Source organism: Microcaecilia unicolor, chromosome 1, assembly GCF_901765095.1.
Source record: "Microcaecilia unicolor chromosome 1, aMicUni1.1, whole genome shotgun sequence".
NCBI lineage: Eukaryota > Metazoa > Chordata > Amphibia > Gymnophiona > Siphonopidae > Microcaecilia > Microcaecilia unicolor.
This window is the reverse complement of record NC_044031.1, coordinates 70,950,527-70,971,179: the sequence shown is the minus strand read 5'-3', so window position 1 is coordinate 70,971,179 and position 20,653 is coordinate 70,950,527. Positions and strand designations below refer to the sequence as shown.

The window sequence follows — 20,653 nt, the reverse complement described above, 5'->3', positions numbered from 1 at the left end:
GTGACCACTGGGGGAGTCAGGGGAGGTCATCCCCGATTCCCTCCGGTGGTCATCTGGGCAGTAGGGGCACTTTTTGGGGACTTGTTCGTGAAAACAAAAGGGTCCAAAAAAAGCGGCCCGAATTCTCGCTACTGCCGCCCTTCTTTTTTCCATTATCGGCAGAGCGCGCCCATTTCTCGGCCAATAAACACGCCCCCAGTCCCGCCTTCACCACGCCTCCGACACCCCCCCCCCCCCCTCGTCAACTTTGTTCGTTCGCACGACAGACTGCAGTTGGAGGCGCCCAAAATCGGCTTTCGATTATACTGATTTGGGCGCCCATGAGAGAAAGGCGCCCATCTCCCGATTTGGGTTGAAATATGGGCGTCTTTCTCTTTCGAAAATATGCCTGACAGTGTCCCATTGTCTTCCTTACACCAGGTCTCTGAGATGCCTGTTATAGCTACCTCTTCATTTAGTGCTATATATTCCTACTTTCCCATCTTATTTTTTAGGCTTCTAGCATTAGTATATAGACACTTCAGATTTTTTTTTTCCTTGCATCTACAAGCTGCTTTGCAGTTCATGGGGATAATTTGCATCCTTTACTCTGTTCTCCCATTAAACACTCCTGGCTTTCTTTCCCTAAAAATCTTGTTTCAGTAGTATCCTTTAAGGTTACTCCACACCAAACCATGCGCTCTTGGGCGACTGTCAGCTCCCCCCCCCCCCCCCCCCCAACTTTAGTTTAAAAGCTGCTCTGTTTTTTAAATGTTAGGGCCAACAGCCTGGTTCCATCCCATTTAAGGTGGAGATCATCATTTTAGAATAGGTTCCCCCTTTCCCAGAATGTTGCCCAGTTCCTAACAAATCTAAATCTCTCATCCCTACACTATCATCTCAACCACATATCAAGATTTCAAAGCTCTGCCTGCCTCTTGGGTCTTGTGAGTTGAATGGGGAGCATTCCTGAAAATGCTACCCTGAAGGATCTGGGTTTCAGCTTTCTACCAAAGAGCCTAAATTTGGCTTTCAGAACCTCCCTCACACATTTTCCTATGTGATTGGTACCCACATGTACCATGATAGCAGGTTCCTTCTCAGCACTATCTAAAATCATATCTAGGTGCCAAGTGAGGTCCACCACCTTCACACCAGGCAAGCAAAGTGACCAGGCGATCCTCACATCCACCATCGATCTATGCTATATTCACTAAACTAGAAGAAAACCAACCACAAGTATGTGGATCAATACTTAATGTAGCCAAATGTGAAACAAGATTTTGGTGGTCCACAAAGTCAAAGGTAAAAGAGATATCTAAAAATGACATATATATATATGCATTTCCTTTTGTAGATTGACCGATAAGAATATCACTAATTGCTAAAAGCAACACATTTCTTGTTTAACTTATGATAATTTCACCAACATGCCCACCAAGCCACTCTCTACTATTCTAAAATGGTTCTTTCTCACTTGTTTCTCTAGCACCCACCTAGCTAATCTATATCTGCTCATAAAACCACCCAGCTACCAACCACTCCTGCAGAAGGTAGATGGTGAGGGAATAGGGTTGGTTTGTAGCTTAGATGGGCTGGGATGTTAGTAGAGGGATGATGAGTGGGGGAGGGTGAAGGTTTGGGTAAATGGGTTAGAGAGTAATCAGTGGATGAGTGTTAGATGAGGGATTTGGTTAGATGGTGATATAGATGGTGAATGTAGAGAGGCCTGGTCTCTTGTGAATTCCTTGTACAGGGGCCTGGAGCCTTGTGTCAGGCTGCTTCTGAGCCTATGATCCTCCTAATTGTGAATTCCATCTCTTGGAATCTTCAAGGTCTTTGGCTGATTTTTAACTTAAAGTGATGTTGGTAGCAATGCTAGTCCACTTTTAAAGGTAATAAATAGAAATAAAACAAAACAGAGAAAAGAAAGTAAGATGATATCTTTTTTATTGGACTAACAATACATTTTCTGATTAGCTTTTGAAGGTAACCCTTCTTCAGATCAGAAATAAGCAAATGTTAGCAAACATCAGTATATATAAGTGAAACACAAAGACCATTGTGTTTCACTTATATATACTGTTGTTTAACTTCCCTTGCAAAGCCAATTTGAAGTTGAAACTTCAGTTCACTTTCAGGGTTAAAGTTAAGTTTCCATATACAAGTCATTTAGCATGTGAAGTAAAATTAGCTGACCCCTGTACTTCCTGTTTTGCATATATTTAATGTGCACTAAAATCCTTCTTGTATTATAAGTAATTTTAGTCCCCTCCCTCACAAATAAAAAATTAGTACTAAAAAGGATGTAATCAGTTGAGCTAAGTGTAGCACATCAACCTGTCGGCCACAGCAGCTTAATTTCAGCTCCTGATCTAGATTGGTGGTTAATAAGAGGAAATAAAGGATAAAGACCTGTAGACCACTCTGCTATATAGATTTCCACGAAAAGGTGTGAGTAATACAGCTGAGCAAATCCGACTCGATCGTAGCAGTGGACTGGAAGACTAAAGGTAAAAATAAATTTCCATGAACTAAAGTGGTCATGGATTTTGATATACTGCCTTTCTGTGGTACAATCAAAGCAGTTTACATATATATTCTGCCTTTGTAATGTATAGGGAGCAAGTTTTCTGCATTTGTTGAAGACATAATTAGGGCTGCAAGTTAATCGATGGCTGTGTCTCCCTTCACTGCCCTTTAACACCCCCCCCCCCCCCCCAAGTAAATCTTGCAACAGCGGTATTAAAATGCTGCCGTGGCCTACACCAGGCCTTTCCTTCTGACTCATCCCGCCCCCTAGTGACACAGCTTCCTGTTTTCAGATGGCAGGACAGGTCAGATAGAAAGGCCCAATGCAGGCCAATGCAATATTTTAATACCGTTGCTGCAAGGTGAAGATTTTCTCAAAAAAATGGTCAATGGGGAGGAAGGGAGACAGCCACTGGCTGTCCAGGAGGGGAGGAAGATATGCCGGACCGACTGCATGCAAGCGGGTAAGAGCACTGAGAAAGAACCGCAGGAGAGGAGGAGAGGGACATTAAGTTCAAGAGAGAGAGAATGGGTGAAGGCACGAGGGGGGCACATGAGACAGAGAGAATGGGTGAAGGCACGGGAGGGGGGGAGCACATATGACAGAGGGAGAGAATGGGTGAAGGCCCCCTCCAAAGGTGCAACACCTGTTCAATGGCTAGTGGGGTAGCTGAAGCCCCATCAGCCGAAGAAATCCTTTGCCTGTCACCCCCTTCCTTCTCGTACTGCCTCATGAGTGAGGAAATCAGCGGTGTGCCTCCAGCCACCAACACTTGCTTGGGGAGTTCCAGCATCGGTAACTTGAAGCACCCCATTGATTTCCTCGCTCCTGAGGCACCAGAAGGAGGGAGGGGGCCGCTTTGGCAGTGGATTTCTTCAACTGGTGGGGCTTTGGCATCCCCTCCAGCAAAGATATGATATCTAATGTTGGGGGATGGGGATGGAAAGGAAATGTGTGCCCCCCCCCCCCCCCCCCCCCCCATGGACTGCTGGCTATGTTCTGCCTTTAGTTGGGCAATTCTAATTTTTATGTTTCAATGTTTTTTATTGAAAACAATACAAAGATAGAGATTTTACAAATGAATCCATGAAAATGCAATTATAAACCTGTACTCATTAAAGATCAAACAGATCAAATGGAATAAGCTGTTTTTAAATATTATATCTCTATCCCCCCCTCCTGTTCATGTTAAACATTTAAACATTTGACCTATAACAGTCCAACTGCATTTAACTTACTGAATAAACTGTAATTCTGAATTGCTGTCTTACTGTTTGGTGCTTCCGTATTTATTTTGTTACAGTATTTGTATTGATGATTCAACAGAACTGACCATTAACATGTTCAATAGTCGATAATTTGCAAGCAAAAGCAGCCTGTTATCAGCAAAGTCGTATTCTCTTCATCAAGGTTATAGAACTGAATTAGTTGGGTGATTCACATTTTTAATTGTGCAATTAGTCCTGATTAAAAATTTTAATCAAAATTTAGCCCAACTGATAATGTTATATACGTAATGTAACTTAATAAAGTTATATGAAAGTCAGATTATGAAGTCTTCTAAAAACTTCAGTTTTCTTTCATTCTCACTAGATGACAGAGCATCCATTGCAGGCTGGTTTTCGTAATAATCAAAGTCAACCACAGAAGGGAGATTCGGAACAGGAAAGAAAGAAGCCAAGAAGCAAACGAGCTCAGAAAACTGGGGAAAAGGTGACACCTTGGGCTAAGAAAAGAAAGAAGGATGAAGAGGAAAGGCAAATTCTTTGCTCCCATGCTGATACATTTACTCAGTTGAAGCAGGTATATTTGAGAAATGTATAATCAATAATTTGTTTCAAGATAGAATGTTGAACTAGACCTAGCAGTTTCCAAATCAAGACCTGATGGAACTGTATAAACTTTCCAGGTTATGTTGTTTGTATTCACTTTTTACTCTGACATCTAGTCAATAGTATAGTTCTAAATACTAGAGGGTGCTCACCATATTTGTATGCACCCATGAGTCTGGAAACTCATTTCATAACTGGTAATGTGCAGTATTATGCCTAAAGGCAATTTCAGTGCTGAAGTTTTTTTCTCCGTTATCTCTTTAGTAACCCTCCTATATTTTTATGAGAAGACAAGTAAAGTTCTCTGAATGGTGACAGGAATTTGAAAGAAAGTATATTCCATACAGAATTTTGTAGCAAGTGTTTCTTTCCTATGTCCAACATACATTGGCCCATTAACTCAGAAATATAAATGCATGCCTATACCTAGACCTTTTGGTTTATAATGCTAATTCCATTATTGAGTGGAGGAATAGCCTAGTGCAGTGTTTCCCAAACCTGGTTTTGGAAGCACCCCAGCCAGTCAGGTTTTCAGGATGTCCATAATGAATATCCGTGAGAGAGATTTGCATGCAGTGGTGGTAGTCATGGAAATCTCTCTCGTGAATATTCATTGTGGATATCCTGAAAACCTGACTGGCTGGGGTGCCTCCAGAACCAGCTTTGGGAACCACTGGCCTAATGGTTAGAGCACCAGGGCAAATCCCACTGCTGCTACTTGTGATCTTGGGCAAGTCACTGAAACCTCCATTGCTTCAGGTAAGATTGTAAGCCGTCTGTGAACAGGGAAATGCCTGAATGTAACTCACATTGAGCTACTGCTGAAAAAGTATGAGCTAAATCCAAATTCAAATATCAGACTCTGCAAGTTATTATTTGAATGAACCAATGAAAGGTCTGTGAGGGAGTGTATAGGGTCATTCCATGCCAAGTGGTCTAAACCTTCCCACCATCATGTCTCCAATTTTGTTCAAATTTTATCTGTTGCGCGCGAGTCAGGTGTTAAACGAAGTTTCCCAAAATTTGAGGTCTCTAACTGCAATAGTTGCAGATCTAGACCCCCTTTTCTGAAAGGTTGTCAGTCCTTGAGTGTGTGACATTTACCAAAATGCCATTTTTGGGGTCTAATAAAATCCAAACACATTTATAAGAATGACTAAAAAATTCAAATCCTGTACAGTTTTTGATGCTAATTCCGATGAAATACATTTTAACATTATGGATGCAAAATCCAGTCAAAGAAGTTGACTCAAAGTGTGCATCAAAATTGGTCGCGACTCATCGGAACATATTTGGACCAATATTCAGACCGCAACAACTTCCATGCAAACAAAGAAACGGACTTGAAATTTTGAACAAGCATTATGCCAGATTTGCAACTAACCAGCATTGGAGATGCCTTTTATATATAGAGATTGGCTTTGAACTTTGGTACATTTTACCATTTGCGCTGACAGTGCCAACTTTGAAGAGATCCTGCAGGGCGTTTATAGATGCTGGTTAGTTGCAAATCTGGCAGTATTATGTCCAGCACAAGTCCGTATCTTTGTTTGCATGGAAGTTGTTGCGGTCTGAATATTGGTCCAAATATGTTCCGATGAGTCGCAACCAATTTTGATGCACACTTTAAGTCAACTTGTTTGACTGGATTTTGCATCCATAATGTTAAAATGTATTTCATCGGAATTAGCATCAAAAACTGTACAGGATTTGAATTTTTTGCCATTTTTATAAATGTGTTTGGATTTTATTAGACCCCAAAAATGGCATTTTGGTAAATGTCGTGCGCTCATGGACTAACAACCTTTCAGAAAAGGGGGTCTAGATCTGCAACTATTGCAGTTAGAGACCTCAAAATTTTGGGAAACTTCGTTTAACACCTGACTCGCACAACCGATAAAATTTGAACAAAATTGGAGACATGATGGTGGGAAGGTTTAGACCACTTGGCATGGAATGACCCTATAGGAGGTTACCGATTCCACTTAACAACACTCCTTCACAGAGCTACCTTAAAGGATGTGGCCCGTATAAGGCATAGCAAGGAGGGTGTGGTGCAGGAAATGAGATAAAAGCCTAGTTAGAACAGAGAAGCCCAGGGAAGATAAGGGAAACCTTCCAATAGAACTTCATTCAAATAGGCCAAGTTTTACTACTACTACTTATCACTTCTATAGCACTACAAGGCATACGCAGAGCTGTACACCATACATGAAAAGACAGTCCCTGCTCAAAGAGCTCACAATCTAAATAGTACAGGCAAACAGAACAACTAAGAGGTAAGGGAATTAAAGAGGTGAGGATAAAAGGGTACAGGGCAAGTGAGTAGTGGTTAGGAGTCAAAAGCAGCGTTAAAGAGGTGGGCTTTTAGCCTGGATTTGAAAACTGCCAATGACGGGGCTAGACGTACAGGCTCGGGAAGTCTATTCAAGGCGTGAGGTGCAGCGACATCAAAGGAACAGAGTCTGGAATTAGCAGTAGAGGCGAAGGGTACAGAGAAACCAGGCCTGCTTGTTGGTTACTTGTGGAAACTAGTGCAAGACTGCATTTTGAATTTCCAAGAGACTTTGATTCTCAACTTATTTTTGCCTGTGAAGGGAACAGGTTTTACTTCCTTCTTTGAATAAAATGTGTTTTACTTACAACACTGTGTGGCTATTTGTTTAGCCTCCTTGCCTTGCCCCACCTACACTACCTCTATGAGAAGGTACATAAGAATAGCTATACTGGGTCAGACCAATGCTCCATTTAGCCCAGTATCCTGCTTCCAACAGTGGCCAATCCAGATCACAAGTACTTTGCAGAAACCCAATTACAAGCAACATTCCATGCTACCAATCCCAGTGGCTTCCCCCATATCCATCTCGGTAACAGACTATGGATTTTTCATCCAGAAACTTGTCCAAGCCTACTTAAAATTAGAACATATCTAGAGTGAAGGAGTAGCCTAGTAGTTTGAGCACCAGTCTTGACATTCAGAGGTGGCCAGTTCATATCCCACTGCTGCTGCTTGTGATCTCGGGCAAGCCACTTAACCCTCCAATGCCTCATGTACAAACTTAGATTGTGAGCCCTCCAGGGACAGAGAAATACCCAGTGTACCTGAATGTAATTCACCTTGAGCTACTACTGAAAAAGGTGTGAGCAAAATCTAAATAAATAATAATAATTATAGTTAAAATAGGTCCTATCTGCATATTACAAATTAGCTAGCCTATTAGGAAAGGTTATTTTGAAATACCAATCTTTTTTTTGCTCAGACATTTATTCTTGCAAATGTTTCTTTTTTGTAGGAGCTTTCTCTGCTGCCGCTAATGGAACCAATAATTAGCGTGAATTTTGCACACTTCCTTCCATATGGCAGTGGCCAAATAAATGGAAGATGCCGCCTTCTTGGAGCATTTGGCAATGCCGCACTTGATGGAGTTTCTGATTATTACTCCCAGCTGATATATAAGGTATGTTTTACCTCAAAACTTAACCCATTGTGTACCTCAGCATCATTGTACGTGTGGTCATAAAGCAAAAGGCCAGGGAAGCTTCCTCTCCCAAAAAGTGTATACAGATCTTTACAACACAAAATCCTGCTTACATTGTTTCGTTGTAATTATAACCAGGGGTGTGCTGGTAAATTTTTAACAACTGGCTCTCTCTCTGGACATAGCCGGCCCTGAAATTTGGGGGGAGGGGGGAATACATGCCTCCCTCTCCCCTCCCTTGTGCAGGCATGCTAGGCATACCTTTGCCGAGCCCCACCAGCCAATAAATGGACTGCCACCATTCTCTGCTGCTTTGTTTCTGGCTCTGAGCAGCATGATGGAACCTTCTTGCGCTTGCATGAAAAGTGCCAGCCTGATGCTCAGAGTCAGAAACAAGGAGCAGGGAGCATCAGCAGTCTATTTACTTGGCTGTTGGGGCCAGCATCACTGCCAGCAAAGTAAAAGAGAATTCAGGAGGGGGCCCAAGCCTACATTTTGGGAGTCAGTTGTTAGAATAGCCAATGGGAGGCCTACTTTAACAACCGGCTCCCAAAATTCTTAAAAACTTAAACGTCTCTCGCTAGCCCTTGAGAGCCCGCTCCAGCACACCACTGATTATAACACTTAACATTTTCTCTGCGAAATCATAATCGACACATGAGATCCCAAAAGAAAGAAAAATTGCAACCATTATGCTTGTCATTTTTCTCTCTGTCTTGTTTTTATCCAGCACTTTTCTCCTGCCCCTTTGTACTTCCATCATGGTCAGCAGTAGAATCAGGATTTGCTGTTATGAGCTTCCATTTGTAACAACTTGGGGATTAACACCCCCCCCCCCCCAAACCTACACTTTTTAAATTCTCTCCCAACTTCATTTTAGGTCAGTATTTGCAGTCTGAGTCCTTGGCTAGGGACAATTCACCATGTTTCCTTTCAGAATCCTTTAATTATTCATTTTGATTTTCGTTTTGTCCTTAGCCTGCATTAAGTGTGACAAAAAATAAACCATATAAACAAAACAATCACAAAAATGTATCATTCAATTCTAAACCAATGAATGGTTTCTAAAATCATACCAACTTCAAGTTCATTTATTTTTAATATGCCAGTTACCAGATTTCCATGTCAACAATAAAAGTGATATTAAAACTCCAAACAATATATCCAGTAAGTATATATTTTATCTATGATTTATCCTAATCACCAAAAAGTAAGCTTGCATATTGAAACTCTTTTAAGCAAGCTTATACTCAGTGCTATCCAGTTAACTGAGACAACTTATTCTCCAGAAGTCTTAAGTAGCAAGAATCACCTCTTGTTATGCACTAAATCGGGTGACTATGAATTCCAGTCTTTAATGGCTGGTAAGTTCTGCATTCATTAGTATCTCAACTCGGTCAAAACTGTTTTACTTCTTATGTAGAGCAGCCAATTTTTAAAAAGTTCCTGTACATTGCTTTTAATTTCCAAATGAAAACTATCTGTGTTGCTTGTACTGTACAAGTCCAAAAATCTGGACTGCTTGAGGATTGGGTCAGTCTAGATTTTTGAATTTTCTGGACTTCTAAAATTCAAAATTAAGGACGAATAAAGAGATGAACAGGCAAATTATGTTGATTTATTCATTAACAAATACAGAAAACAGGAAAGACATACTGTAAAAGCTCAAATTTAAAAAAAAATGTGTACAGTATTCATTTCCATGTCTCTCTTCCCCATAGTAGAGGGCCCAGGGGTTTGAGCCCAATGGAGGGAACCCAGGCCTCCAAGGCCCTCCATGGCTAGGCATCCCCCACCCCCACCCCGCATGGTCCAGTGTCTCTGCTTCACCTCCTGGCACTGCCCACAGCTCTCTCTCACTCCCTGGTGAACAGTACCTTTTCTAACGTTTTCTGTGCTGCAGCACCAATCACAGCCTTACTCGCGGGCTGCCTCTGGCCGGCACTGGGCATTTCCCCTCTGAGCTGTCCCACCCACTCTGATACAACTTCCTGTTTTTGGAAGGGCGGGATGGTTCAGAGGGAAAGGCCCAGTGCAGGCCAAAGGCAGCCTTGTGAGTAAGGCTGCCGCTGATGCAGCAGCAGCATGGAAGACTTCTGAAAAGATAATGTATACTGGGGAATGAGAGAGAGCCGCGGGCAGGGCCAGAAGTGGAGGGAGAAATGCTGATCCGTGGGGAGGAGGAGGGAAGGAGAAGGTGTAGTCCGGATTCTTAGGCAGTCCAGATCCAGTGTTTTTTTTGAGGGGGTACTTGGGGGTACTCAGTATCGGCACCTTTTCCATTGTCTGCTAAAATTGACCCATGTTCCCCACCTTTTAATGAAAGAGCTCAAGCTCTGCACACCAATTCTGCCTTGTCATAGATTCTGTGTCTGGTTGCAGAGGGCCTGGCTATTGTGGGGTGGGTCCCTCAGTAATCACCCCACCCCTAAAGGGTGACCTGACATTTGAGTACCAGCACCTTTTTTGCTAGAAAAAATGCACTGTCTTGATCCCACAACTTTTAGGGGTCTAGATTCTCGGGAGGTCCGTATTTACAACCTTCTATTGTATTTAAAAATTAACATCCTGAATGTATATGTGGTAAAATCATTCACCTACTGTACTTTGCTTCTCCTATTTGTGTGGACCACCAAGTATAGATGTATTATAGCATGCCTGCATTTAATATTTAAATCTACGTATGGTATTTTTCTCCCTCAACCTAAATATGGCTCAGAAATACCACTCTTTAGCTTGGCTAAAAGTATTAACATATACATCTAGCTATACAGAGGTGGGCAGTTTTCAGCTAGACCATTTCACTCATATAAATCATTTCGAAAATTATTTTCTCCATTATCACGTTCCTTCCAGACGTATGGATTTTTCTTCTCCTACTGGCAGATGGAGACTAAGAACCACTAACTTTTAAAAATTGGTGGCAGAGGGTGGTGGTAAATGGAATCTGCTCAGAGGAAAGGATGGTGAGCAGTGGGGTTCCTCAGGGGTCGGTGCTGGGGGACATTTTGTTTAATATGTTTGTGAGAGATATTGCTGAAGGGTTAGAAGGAAAGATTTGCCTTTTTGCGGATGACACGAAGATAGAGTGGATACCCTGGAGGGAGTAGAAACGATGAGAAGGGATCTCCAAAAGTTAGAAGAATGGTCAAGGGTCTGGCAGTTAAAATTTAATTTAATGGATATAAGGAAGAGCTCTTATCTCAATTGCTATCAATTTGAATAGATTTACGTGGAGAAAAAAGGCTTCAGTATCGCCACCCAGCCAGCCAGATATTATCCAACTACAAGGCATGAGCCCGGCGCACCATCATTTTGCCAAAAAAAAACTCCATCTCCAATCTGTTTATGTTCTCAAACGTTACTGATGAGCACATTCGTATATCCCTAATTACAGGATTTCCATATATACAGTACTTTACAATATAGTAATGTATTGATACTGCCGGTGACTTATCTTAATTCCTATGCAGTTGGCTCCGTCGCACCAATCAAAACCCAACAGGGAGTCCCCATTTCACTATCGCTGCTTCAGGGGTGCACTACTTCTGTAAAGATACATTCCACACTCATCTCATGCCGCTCATGGACACGTATATAATCCTGTGTCACGTCTGCTGCACTCCAAAGATGGAGCCAACTGCATAGGAATTAAGATAAGTCACCGGCAGTATCAACACCGAGAGGGACTGGCAAAAGTACACCTGAGAATGAAGGGGATAGAGCACCGTTCACGGAAGAGAGTGTGTATGAACAACTTGGAAAGCTAAAGGTGGACAAAGCCACGGGGCCGGACGGGATCCACCCCAGAATACTGAGGGAGCTCAGAGAGGTTCTGGCGGGTCCTCTCAAAGATTTGTTTAATAAATCCTTGGAGACGGGAGAGGTTCCGAGGGATTGGAGAACGGCGGAGGTGGTCCCTCTTCACAAAAGTGGTGATAGGGAAGAAGCTGGAAACTACAGGCCGGTAAGCCTCACTTCGGTTATTGGAAAAGTAATGGAAGCCATGCTGAAGGAAAGGATAGTGAATTTCCTGGAAGCCAATAAGTTGCAAGATCCGAGACAACATGGTTTCACCAAAGGGAAATCGTGCCAAACGAATCTCATTGAATTCTTTGGGTGACAGGAGAATTAAATCAAGGACGTGCTATGGACGTCATCTACTTAGATTTCAGCAAGGCTTTTGACACGGTTCCCCACAGGAGGCTCTTGAATAAACTAGAAGGGCTGAAGATAGGACCCGAAGTGGTGAACTGGATTAGGAACTGGTTGAAGGGCAGACGCCAGAGGGTGGTGGTAAATGGAGTTCGCTCGGAGGAGGGAAAGGTGAGTAGTGGAGTGCCTCAGGGATCGGTGCTGGGGCCCATTCTGTTCAATATATTTGTGAGTGACATTGCCGAAGGGTTACAAGGTAAAGTTTGCCTTTTTGCGGATGACACCAAGATTTGCAACAGAGTGGACACCCCGGAGGGAGTGGAAAACATGAAAAAAGATCTGAAGAAGCTAGAAGAATGGTCTAACGTTTGGCAATTAAAATTCAATGCGAAGAAATGCAAAGTGATGCACTTAGGGAGTAGAAATCCAAGGGAGGCGTATGTGTTAGGTGGGGAGAGCCTGATAGACACGGACAGGGAGAGGGATCTTGGGGTGATAGTATCTGAGGACCTGAAGGCGATGAAACAGTGCGACAAGGCAGTGGCCGTAGCGAGAAGGTTGCTAGACTGTATAGAGAGAGGTGTGACCAGCAGAAGAAAGGAGGTTTTAATGCCCCTGTATAAGATGTTGGTGAGGCCCCACCTGGAGTATTGTGTTCAATTTTGGAGGCCGTACCTTGCGAAGGATGTTAAAAAAATGGAAGCGATACAAAGAAAAGCTACGAGGATGGTATGGGAGTTGCGTTCCAAGACATATGAAGAGAGACTTGCTGACCTGAACATGTATACTCTGGAGGAAAGGAGGAACAGGGGTGATATGATATAGACGTTCAAATATTTGAAAGGTATTAATCCGCAAACGAATCTTTTCCAGAGATGGGAAGGCGGTAGAACGAGAGGACATGAAATGAGATTGAAGGGGGGCAGACTCAGGAAAGCTGTCAGGAAGTATTTCTTCACGGAGAGGGTGGTGAACGCTTGGAATGCCCTCCCGCGGGAGGTGGTGGACATGAAAACGGTAACGGAATTCAAACATGCGTGGGATAGGCATAAAGGAATCCTGTGCAGAAGGAATGGATCCACAGAAGCTTAGCTGAAATTGGGTGGCGGGGGGAAGAGGGGTTGGTGGTTGGGAGGCTAGGATAGGGGAGGGCAGACTTATACGGGGTCTGTGCCAGAGCCGGTGATGGGAGGCGGGAAATACTGCTGGACAGACTTATACGGTCTGTGCCCTGAAAAAGACAGGTACAAATCAAGGTAAGGTATACACATATGAGTTTATCGTGGGCAGACTAGATGGACCGTGCAGGTCTTTTTCTGCCGTCATCTACTATGTTACTATGTTACTGTATATATGGAAATCCTGTAATTAAGGATATATGAATGTGCTCATCAGTAACGTTTGAGAACATAAATAGATTGGAGATTGTGGAGGGGTTTTTTTGCAAAATGATGGTGCGCCGAGTTCATGCCTTGTAGACGGATAATATCTGGCTGGCTGGGTGGCGATACTGAAGCCTTTTTCTCCACTTAAATCTATTTAAATTGATAGCAATTGAGATAAGAGCTCTTCCTTATATCCATTAAGTTACACAGTGAGTGTGAGGCTGTGTTTGGGAGTTTCAAATTAATAATCAATAAGCTTGAGTGAATCAATAGTTAAAATTTAATGCCAAGAAGTGCAGAGTGATGCATTTGGGGTGTAGAAACTCAAAAGAGAAATACTGAATAGGAGGGGAGAGACCTTGGGGTGTTGGTGTCAGAGGATATGAAGGTGAAGAAACAAGGTGACGGCCATGGCCAGAAGCATGCTAGGCTGCATAGAGAGGAGTATAACCAGCAGAAGAAAGGAGGTGTTGATGCCCCTCTACAAGTCTTTGGTGAGGCCACACTTGGAGTATTGTGTTCAGTTTTGGAGACCGTATCTTGCTAAAGATGTAAAAAAACTGGAAGCGGTGCAAAGAAAACCCACAAAAATGGTATGGGATTTGCATTGCAAACCATACGAAGAGAGACTTGCCAACCTGAACATGTATACCTTGGAGGAAAGGAGAAACAGGGATGACATGATACAAACATTCAAATATTTGAAAGGTGTTAATCCGCAAACAAACCATTTTTGGAGACGGGAAGGCGGTAGAACTAGAGGACATGAATTGAGGTTGAAGGGGGGCAGACTTAGGAGCTCATTTTCGTAAGATAAGGATGTCCATCTTTCGACATAAATCGGAAGATGAATGTCCTTCTCCCAGGGACGTCCAAATCGATATAATCATAACCCAATTTATGACATCTCCAACTGCACTCCGTCACAAGGAGGGCCAGAGTTCAAGGGGGCGTGTCAGTGGCGTAGCGAAAGCGGGACTTGGGCGTGCCTAACACTTGGATGTCCTTGACCCATAATCGAAAAAAACAAGGATGTCCCTGACGGACGTTTTCACCCAGACCTGTTTTTATTACGACTAAGGCACAAAAAGATGCCAGAAATAACCAGAGAGAATCGGGGATAACCTCCCGTTACTCCCCCAGTGGTCACTAACCCCCTACCACCCTCAAAAAACTTCTTTAAAAATATGTTTTTCCAGACTCAGATGTCATACTCAGGTCCATGACAGCGCATGCAGGTCCCGGGAGCAGTTTTAGTGGGTACTGCAGACATAGGCACCCCTTATAAGAGGCTTGGGGAGGCCAACCATGACCTCCTCCTGCCTCCTGTCAGTACCTCCTGCCCTCCTCAAACTCGGGGCAGGAGCAAAAGAAATTGTATCTTCCTCTCCTCTCCTCGCCGGTTTCCCCTCTCCGCTCACTTCTTTTCTTACCTGGCTCTATACCGGCAGCTTTTTTTTTTCCTTCTGTGCTCTACCTGCTGGGGAAGGGAGGAAGCGATTCGCGAATCGGGCAGGCAGCCAGGTAAGAAAAGAAATGAGCGGGGAGGGGCGCAGAAGAGGAGAGGAAGATACAATTTCTTTTTGCTCCTGCCCCGAATTCGAGGAGGGTAGGAGGTACTGACAGAGGAGGCAGAAGATCATGGATGAGCTGGGGAGGCTTAGAGGCATATTTTCAAAGCACTTAGCCTTCCCTTAGTCTCCCCAAGCCTCTTACGAAGGCCTGTGCCCACTTGAGCCCACCCGTTGCTATGGCACTGAACTGTGCTCAGAACCGCTGGGGAAGGAGCCTTAGGGACGTAGCGAGTCAAGCAGGCCATCGGGTAAGAAAAGAAGTGAGTGGGGGCTGGACGCAGGCAGGGAGAGAAAGATACAAGTTTTCTTTTTCTTTTTTTTTCCAGCGGTCAGAACCGCTGGGGAAGGAGCCGTGGCTTTGAATGTGGGGGGAGGGCTGGCTTCGGTTTTGAAACGGGGGTGGCCACGTGGGAGCCCAAGAAGGTTAGATTGATAACAGACCTGTGAAGATGTGATTTCATATGCCCTAATGAAAGGTGAGTTTAATTTTACTTCCATTTAATTTCAATATAGTCCATCTTATTTTATAACACCAGGCTTCCTAAGGCACATTACAACAGCTGCTAAGGTGAACCCATCAGGAAAAAGGATATCCTCACTAAATTTGGCCGTCTCTATTATAAAGAACAGTGTAGAAAAATGAGCACAAAATAGAGAGTTTATAACTGCTGTCTCTACTAGCTACAATATTTTTAAGCTGTTTTAGTGGTATTCAATTTTTATTTCATGATGTTTATATATGGAAACTTTCAAATAAGAACAAATATATATATATATATATATATCCTATATAATAAAAACCAACCTCAACGTTCTGAAGCTGACTCTGTGGCTTCAGTGAAGGGTTTGTAACCTCTGAAGCTCAGGCTCCATCTCAGTAAGCTCCGCCCTTGCGTCCAAACGTCATGACGTCGAGGGCGGGTCAATCGCCATAAAAGAATCGCGCTTCAAAAAACAGAAACAAACGGAGGTCTAAACTCCCGACGGAGGAGTACCGGCGAGGCAACAACAACAAAAAAAAGGGAAATGTAGCTCCGCCCTCGCGTCATAATGCGATGCCGTCGAGGATGGGGCGGTACACACAGTGGCGACGACAGAGGACTTGGAGGAGATCCCGGAACCCCCCCTCTGTATTTCTGAATGGAAAGCCTGCCCGATCTCTTGAAATAACGCAAGCATGGAGAAGGAGGAAGTCAGGGAAGGAAGACAGAAACGCTTAACAGAGGGAAAAGGAGGCGGGGAGGGGGTCCTCACACCAGAGAGATGGGGGTGGGGACCCTGCGAGAGGGGAGGGGCTGACACTCAGTAGAGGGAGGGAGGAAAAGGAGGGGGGAGGCAAACAGAAGGGAAAGGTAGGATGGGGAGGGAAGGGAGAAGGGGAAAACCAGACTCTCTGTCAAACAAACTGTATCTCTGAGAAAACTCTGTCTCTCTCACTCACTCTGTCCAACATACGCACTCGCACACAGTCATTCTGAAACACACACACTCACTAACAGATACACAAGCACCCTGTCTCAATCTCTATGTGATACACAATAGCACAGTCACTCTCTCTCTCTCTCTCACACACGCACACACACACATTCACTCAAACGTACACACTACGAGGAAAACCTGCCTAGCGCCCGTTTCACTTCTATCCGAAATGGGCCTTTTATACTAGTATATATATAAATAATTCTCACCTCAAAGCTCACTCTGTGGCAGGGAAACACTGAAGCCCTGCATTTAGGCTGTCACCACTCACTGTCACTCATGCACCACTCACTCTCACTGAGACCCGCCCACAGCCACGCCCCTTCCGCACATAATTCGCTACCTCAACGTTCTAATGAAGCTCTGCAACTTCCGGTTTTTGAGGTGGCAGAGATCAGAATGTTCCCTGAGGTGGCAGAGATCGAAATTTCTCCCCATGCCTGTTTGCCCCACCCTCGCGACAAACGTGATGACGTCGAGAGCAACGACAGTTAACCAATCGCATCGCTCCACCCTCGACGTCATCACGTTTGACGCAAGGGCGGGGCACACATCGATCTGCAACACTACGTGAGGCACCCAGGCAGCGAGGGAGCCAATGAGCCAGCCAGCCCCGACCAACGGAGTGAGGCAGGCAAAAGGTCGGAGGCAGCGAAGGAGCCAGCCAGCCACTCTCTATGTGGCATTGCGGTGGGGGAGCCCATGACCCTGAAGCACGGAGGGTAAGTCCACGAAAAAGGGGAGGGGGATGGGAAGGAAAGGGCCTTGCTAGCGCCCATTTCATTGGCCTCAGAAATGGGCCTTTCTTACTAGTCTAATATAATAATTTACTCCTTCAACGTTCGAATGTGTCTCACTGGGATCGTAACCATCTCCTGACGTCATGAACGCAGTGAGAGACATTGGAACGTTGCAGGAGCAGCATCAACCCTTCCTCCATACGCACCAACATCTCCTGCCCCTGCCACAACGCGCCCCCCCCCCCCCCCCCACCAAGGTCGCCGCCGCTCACCCCTCATGGGCGGGACCACAGGAACAGCTGAAACAGAAGCGAAAGTAAAGGCTGTCTGAAGCGGCGTCCCTGCGTGCAGGAGGTAAAAACTTTTAAACAGCCGGCTATTACGAGGGGGAGGGCCAGAGGGGGGGTGGGGGTCCTGAAACTACAGAGGGGGGAGGGGGTCATGAAACGACACGGGGGGGGAGGGGATTCCTGGAACTCCAATGGAAGGGGAGGAGCGGGAAGGGGAGGGGGGTCCTGGATCAGGGGGGAGCGAGAGGGGGGAGGGGGATGGGACGAAGGGGGGGGGTCCTGGAACTCGGACAGGGGGGGAGGGGGGACCTGGAACTCAGACAGGGGGGGGAGAGGGAGAAGGGGGAAGAAGAGGGGGAGGGTGTTCTGCAAAATCTCGATCTCATACACTCTCTCGGTCTCACAAAGAGTCTGTGTATCGCACACATATTCTCACACTCGCTCTCTCTCACACACACTCTCTCTCACACACTGTATCTGTGTGACACACTCTCTCACACATAAACACTTGCACCCAGTCTCACTCACTGTCTCTGTCACACACACACACTCGCACAGTCACTCTCTCTCTCTCGCTCTCACACAGTCACTCTCACATATACACTCTCTGAAACATACACACTCCGAGGAAAACCTTGCTAGCGCCCGTTTCATTTGTGTCAGAAACAGGCCTTTTTTACTAGTATATATAGTCCTCCATCTTTTAAGGCACATCCTATCCAACTGGAACAGCTTTTGACTTTTTACACATGGACCACGCGTAGGCAGTTCCTCATTTCTAATAATATTTTGCTATTGTTTTGGGTGAGTGAAAATGGTGGCAAGCTCTACCTACTGGCTTCAGCCTATATAATGGGCTAGAGTAAATAAGTTTTCTATGATAGCATTGTACTTATTTGAATTAGTTTTCCTGTACAAGTTTTGCTTGAATTTTAAAACACGTCAACAAGGGCAGGGCTAGGTGGGGGCGGAGCTAGGTGTGTTGTCAAACAACTATGGATGTAAGCTCCACCGCTGGTACCACCCGTAACTCCGCCCCCTTTAGCCTCCCCAAACAGTTGGGCTACCGACCACCTATGACTGCAGTGCACTTCAGACAGGCGGACCCAGGCCCAAACCCCCCCCCCACCTGTTATATTTGTGGAGGAAACAGCGAGCCCTCCAATACCCACCACAACCCCACTGTACCCACATCTAGAAACCTATGGAACTTTGGAAGGTTAAGTGCGTTGAAAATTTGCCTCACTTAATCCATATCTGAGTTTTTTGTAATGTAAGTTAGATTCTCAAGATAGGCTGCTGAATGCATCAATATCTGAGATTGGTCATCAACATAAAAACTACTACTAGTAGTTTTATAAAGGCACAGACGCCTCCTTGGGCAGAAAGTAAATACTCTAAGGCTAGCCTACACTGAATAGTGAATTCACACATTTGGGTCATCTCCTTATTAATGGGTCATATGTCTTGGGCTAGATCATAGGCTATCATTTCAGCTACAGCCTGAAGTCTCCTTATTGCATGTGTAAGAGTCCTCATTCCATGCCTCCACTTCCAAAGGGATTTTACGCTCTGATCATTCACTATGATTTTAGATTCTTCTAAATCTCATTTCTGCAGCATCCTAGCCTTATGAGTGATCTGAGAAGCACATGGTCAAGGTATAATTTCTGAATAGTTATATATGGTCAAATGTGGATATACCTCCACTACTGTACAAGTTCCTCCTCATTCAGGAGACAAACGCTGATAAGCTAAATGACCACGCAAGAAGTAATGTCCCATTAAGGCTTCTTTACCTTCAGGGAAGAATGCCTTTTCCATCAAATCAACAAGGACTGTGAGACATGCACAAAAAGCATGGTATCCAGTGCACCAAGGTTATAGTAACCTGTAAAAGGGTTTGGGAAAAATGTGGCCTTGGCACTATAAGGATCACAAATTCTTATTGTTTTAATAATCTGCCGTATCAGTTTGGATGGGATAATTTGGAAGTCGATGATACAATTTACAAAACCTTCATCAGGGGTAGTCTTCCCATATATCTAGGAGCTGTTTGTTAACAAAAGCCACTGACACCCTGTAATAGTGCCCAGATAAGTTTTTCCTGACCCACTAAAGCATACATAGGCTTGGCGCATTGGTGAACTGTCAATGGGTTTGGAAAGAATAATACTTTCTCTGTCCAACCTCATTAAGTCTGTCAAATTGACGAGGCTTAGGGTTCCCTGTGCTGTTATGGCTTTAGCACCTAAGGGAAAGGCCAACAAAGGGAGACCAGTACTTGAGGCCAGGGGTTTATGAAGACATCCAACTATCAGCAGCATTAGTAACATCAATAACTTCTTACAAAAGCTTAATAACAGTATTATGTTCAGGAACAGCCCTAACTGGCATTGGAGCAAAAAGTAGAAAGAATTCAGCAATCATAACAAAAACAGTAATAGAAAAAAAGCTTTAACTAACTATAGAAACTCTAGCTAACGAATTCAAATTGTCCTCCTTCCTAGCATTAGGGAGGAGTTCTTTACAGTCCTTAGATTTTCTTCCGGTTCCCACATGTCTTCCTCAGGGGTGAACATTTCCATTGTACCCTATAGAAAGTTTTACCTTCTTCAACTTTAATATCAAGCATACTTTCTACTTTATACAATTCTTCCTCATTATCTATTTTTGATTCCCCAGTTTTTAGAATCTCCCTGAGTAGACTCAATGATCTTACTTTCCATCTTCAGATATTGTTTTTGTCCTGCTTCCCAGCTGTTTTCCAGGATTTTGTCATCTTACTTCACCTTTCTATGAAGCTTGAACTTAGTGTCATCTATTGGTGTCACTTCCCACTGATCCTTTTCCAGAACTCTAGCTTTCTGGCAGTGAGAAATGTGGATCCACATAGGAAGTCCTTCACACTTCACTGCTGTATGTATAGTCAGAAGCACTTGGTATGGCCCTCTCCACTGTGGTTCAAGATCATTCTTTCTGCAGAACGCCTTCACATAAACCCAGTCTCCAGGCTGCAACTAATGGCGTAGTTTCTCAGCCTTATCTGGAAGGGCAACGACAACCTGCGAATGATAAGACTGTATCATATGGATTAGATGTTTGCAGTAAGACGTAAGTTCACTTTTCATTAAATTCAAATCTGGTGGCACAAATACAAAGGGCAATACTTTCATGAGAGCTAGTGGCAAACTGTGAACCCAATTT

General features: G+C 44.2%; 1 protein-coding gene across 4 annotated transcripts in view; it reads left to right on the top strand.

Annotated features, from left to right (window-relative positions):
* KMT2C (lysine methyltransferase 2C) overlaps nt 1–20,653 on the top strand; it is a 917,733-nt gene that overhangs the window by 797,058 nt on the left and 100,022 nt on the right. For all 4 annotated transcript variants that reach the window (XM_030198371.1, XM_030198346.1, XM_030198363.1 and 1 more), the window contains 2 exons: nt 4,106–4,315; nt 7,638–7,802. In XM_030198371.1, coding sequence (XP_030054231.1) covers nt 4,106–4,315; nt 7,638–7,802 — 375 coding nt within the window. The remainder of the gene's footprint in view (nt 1–4,105; nt 4,316–7,637; nt 7,803–20,653) is intronic.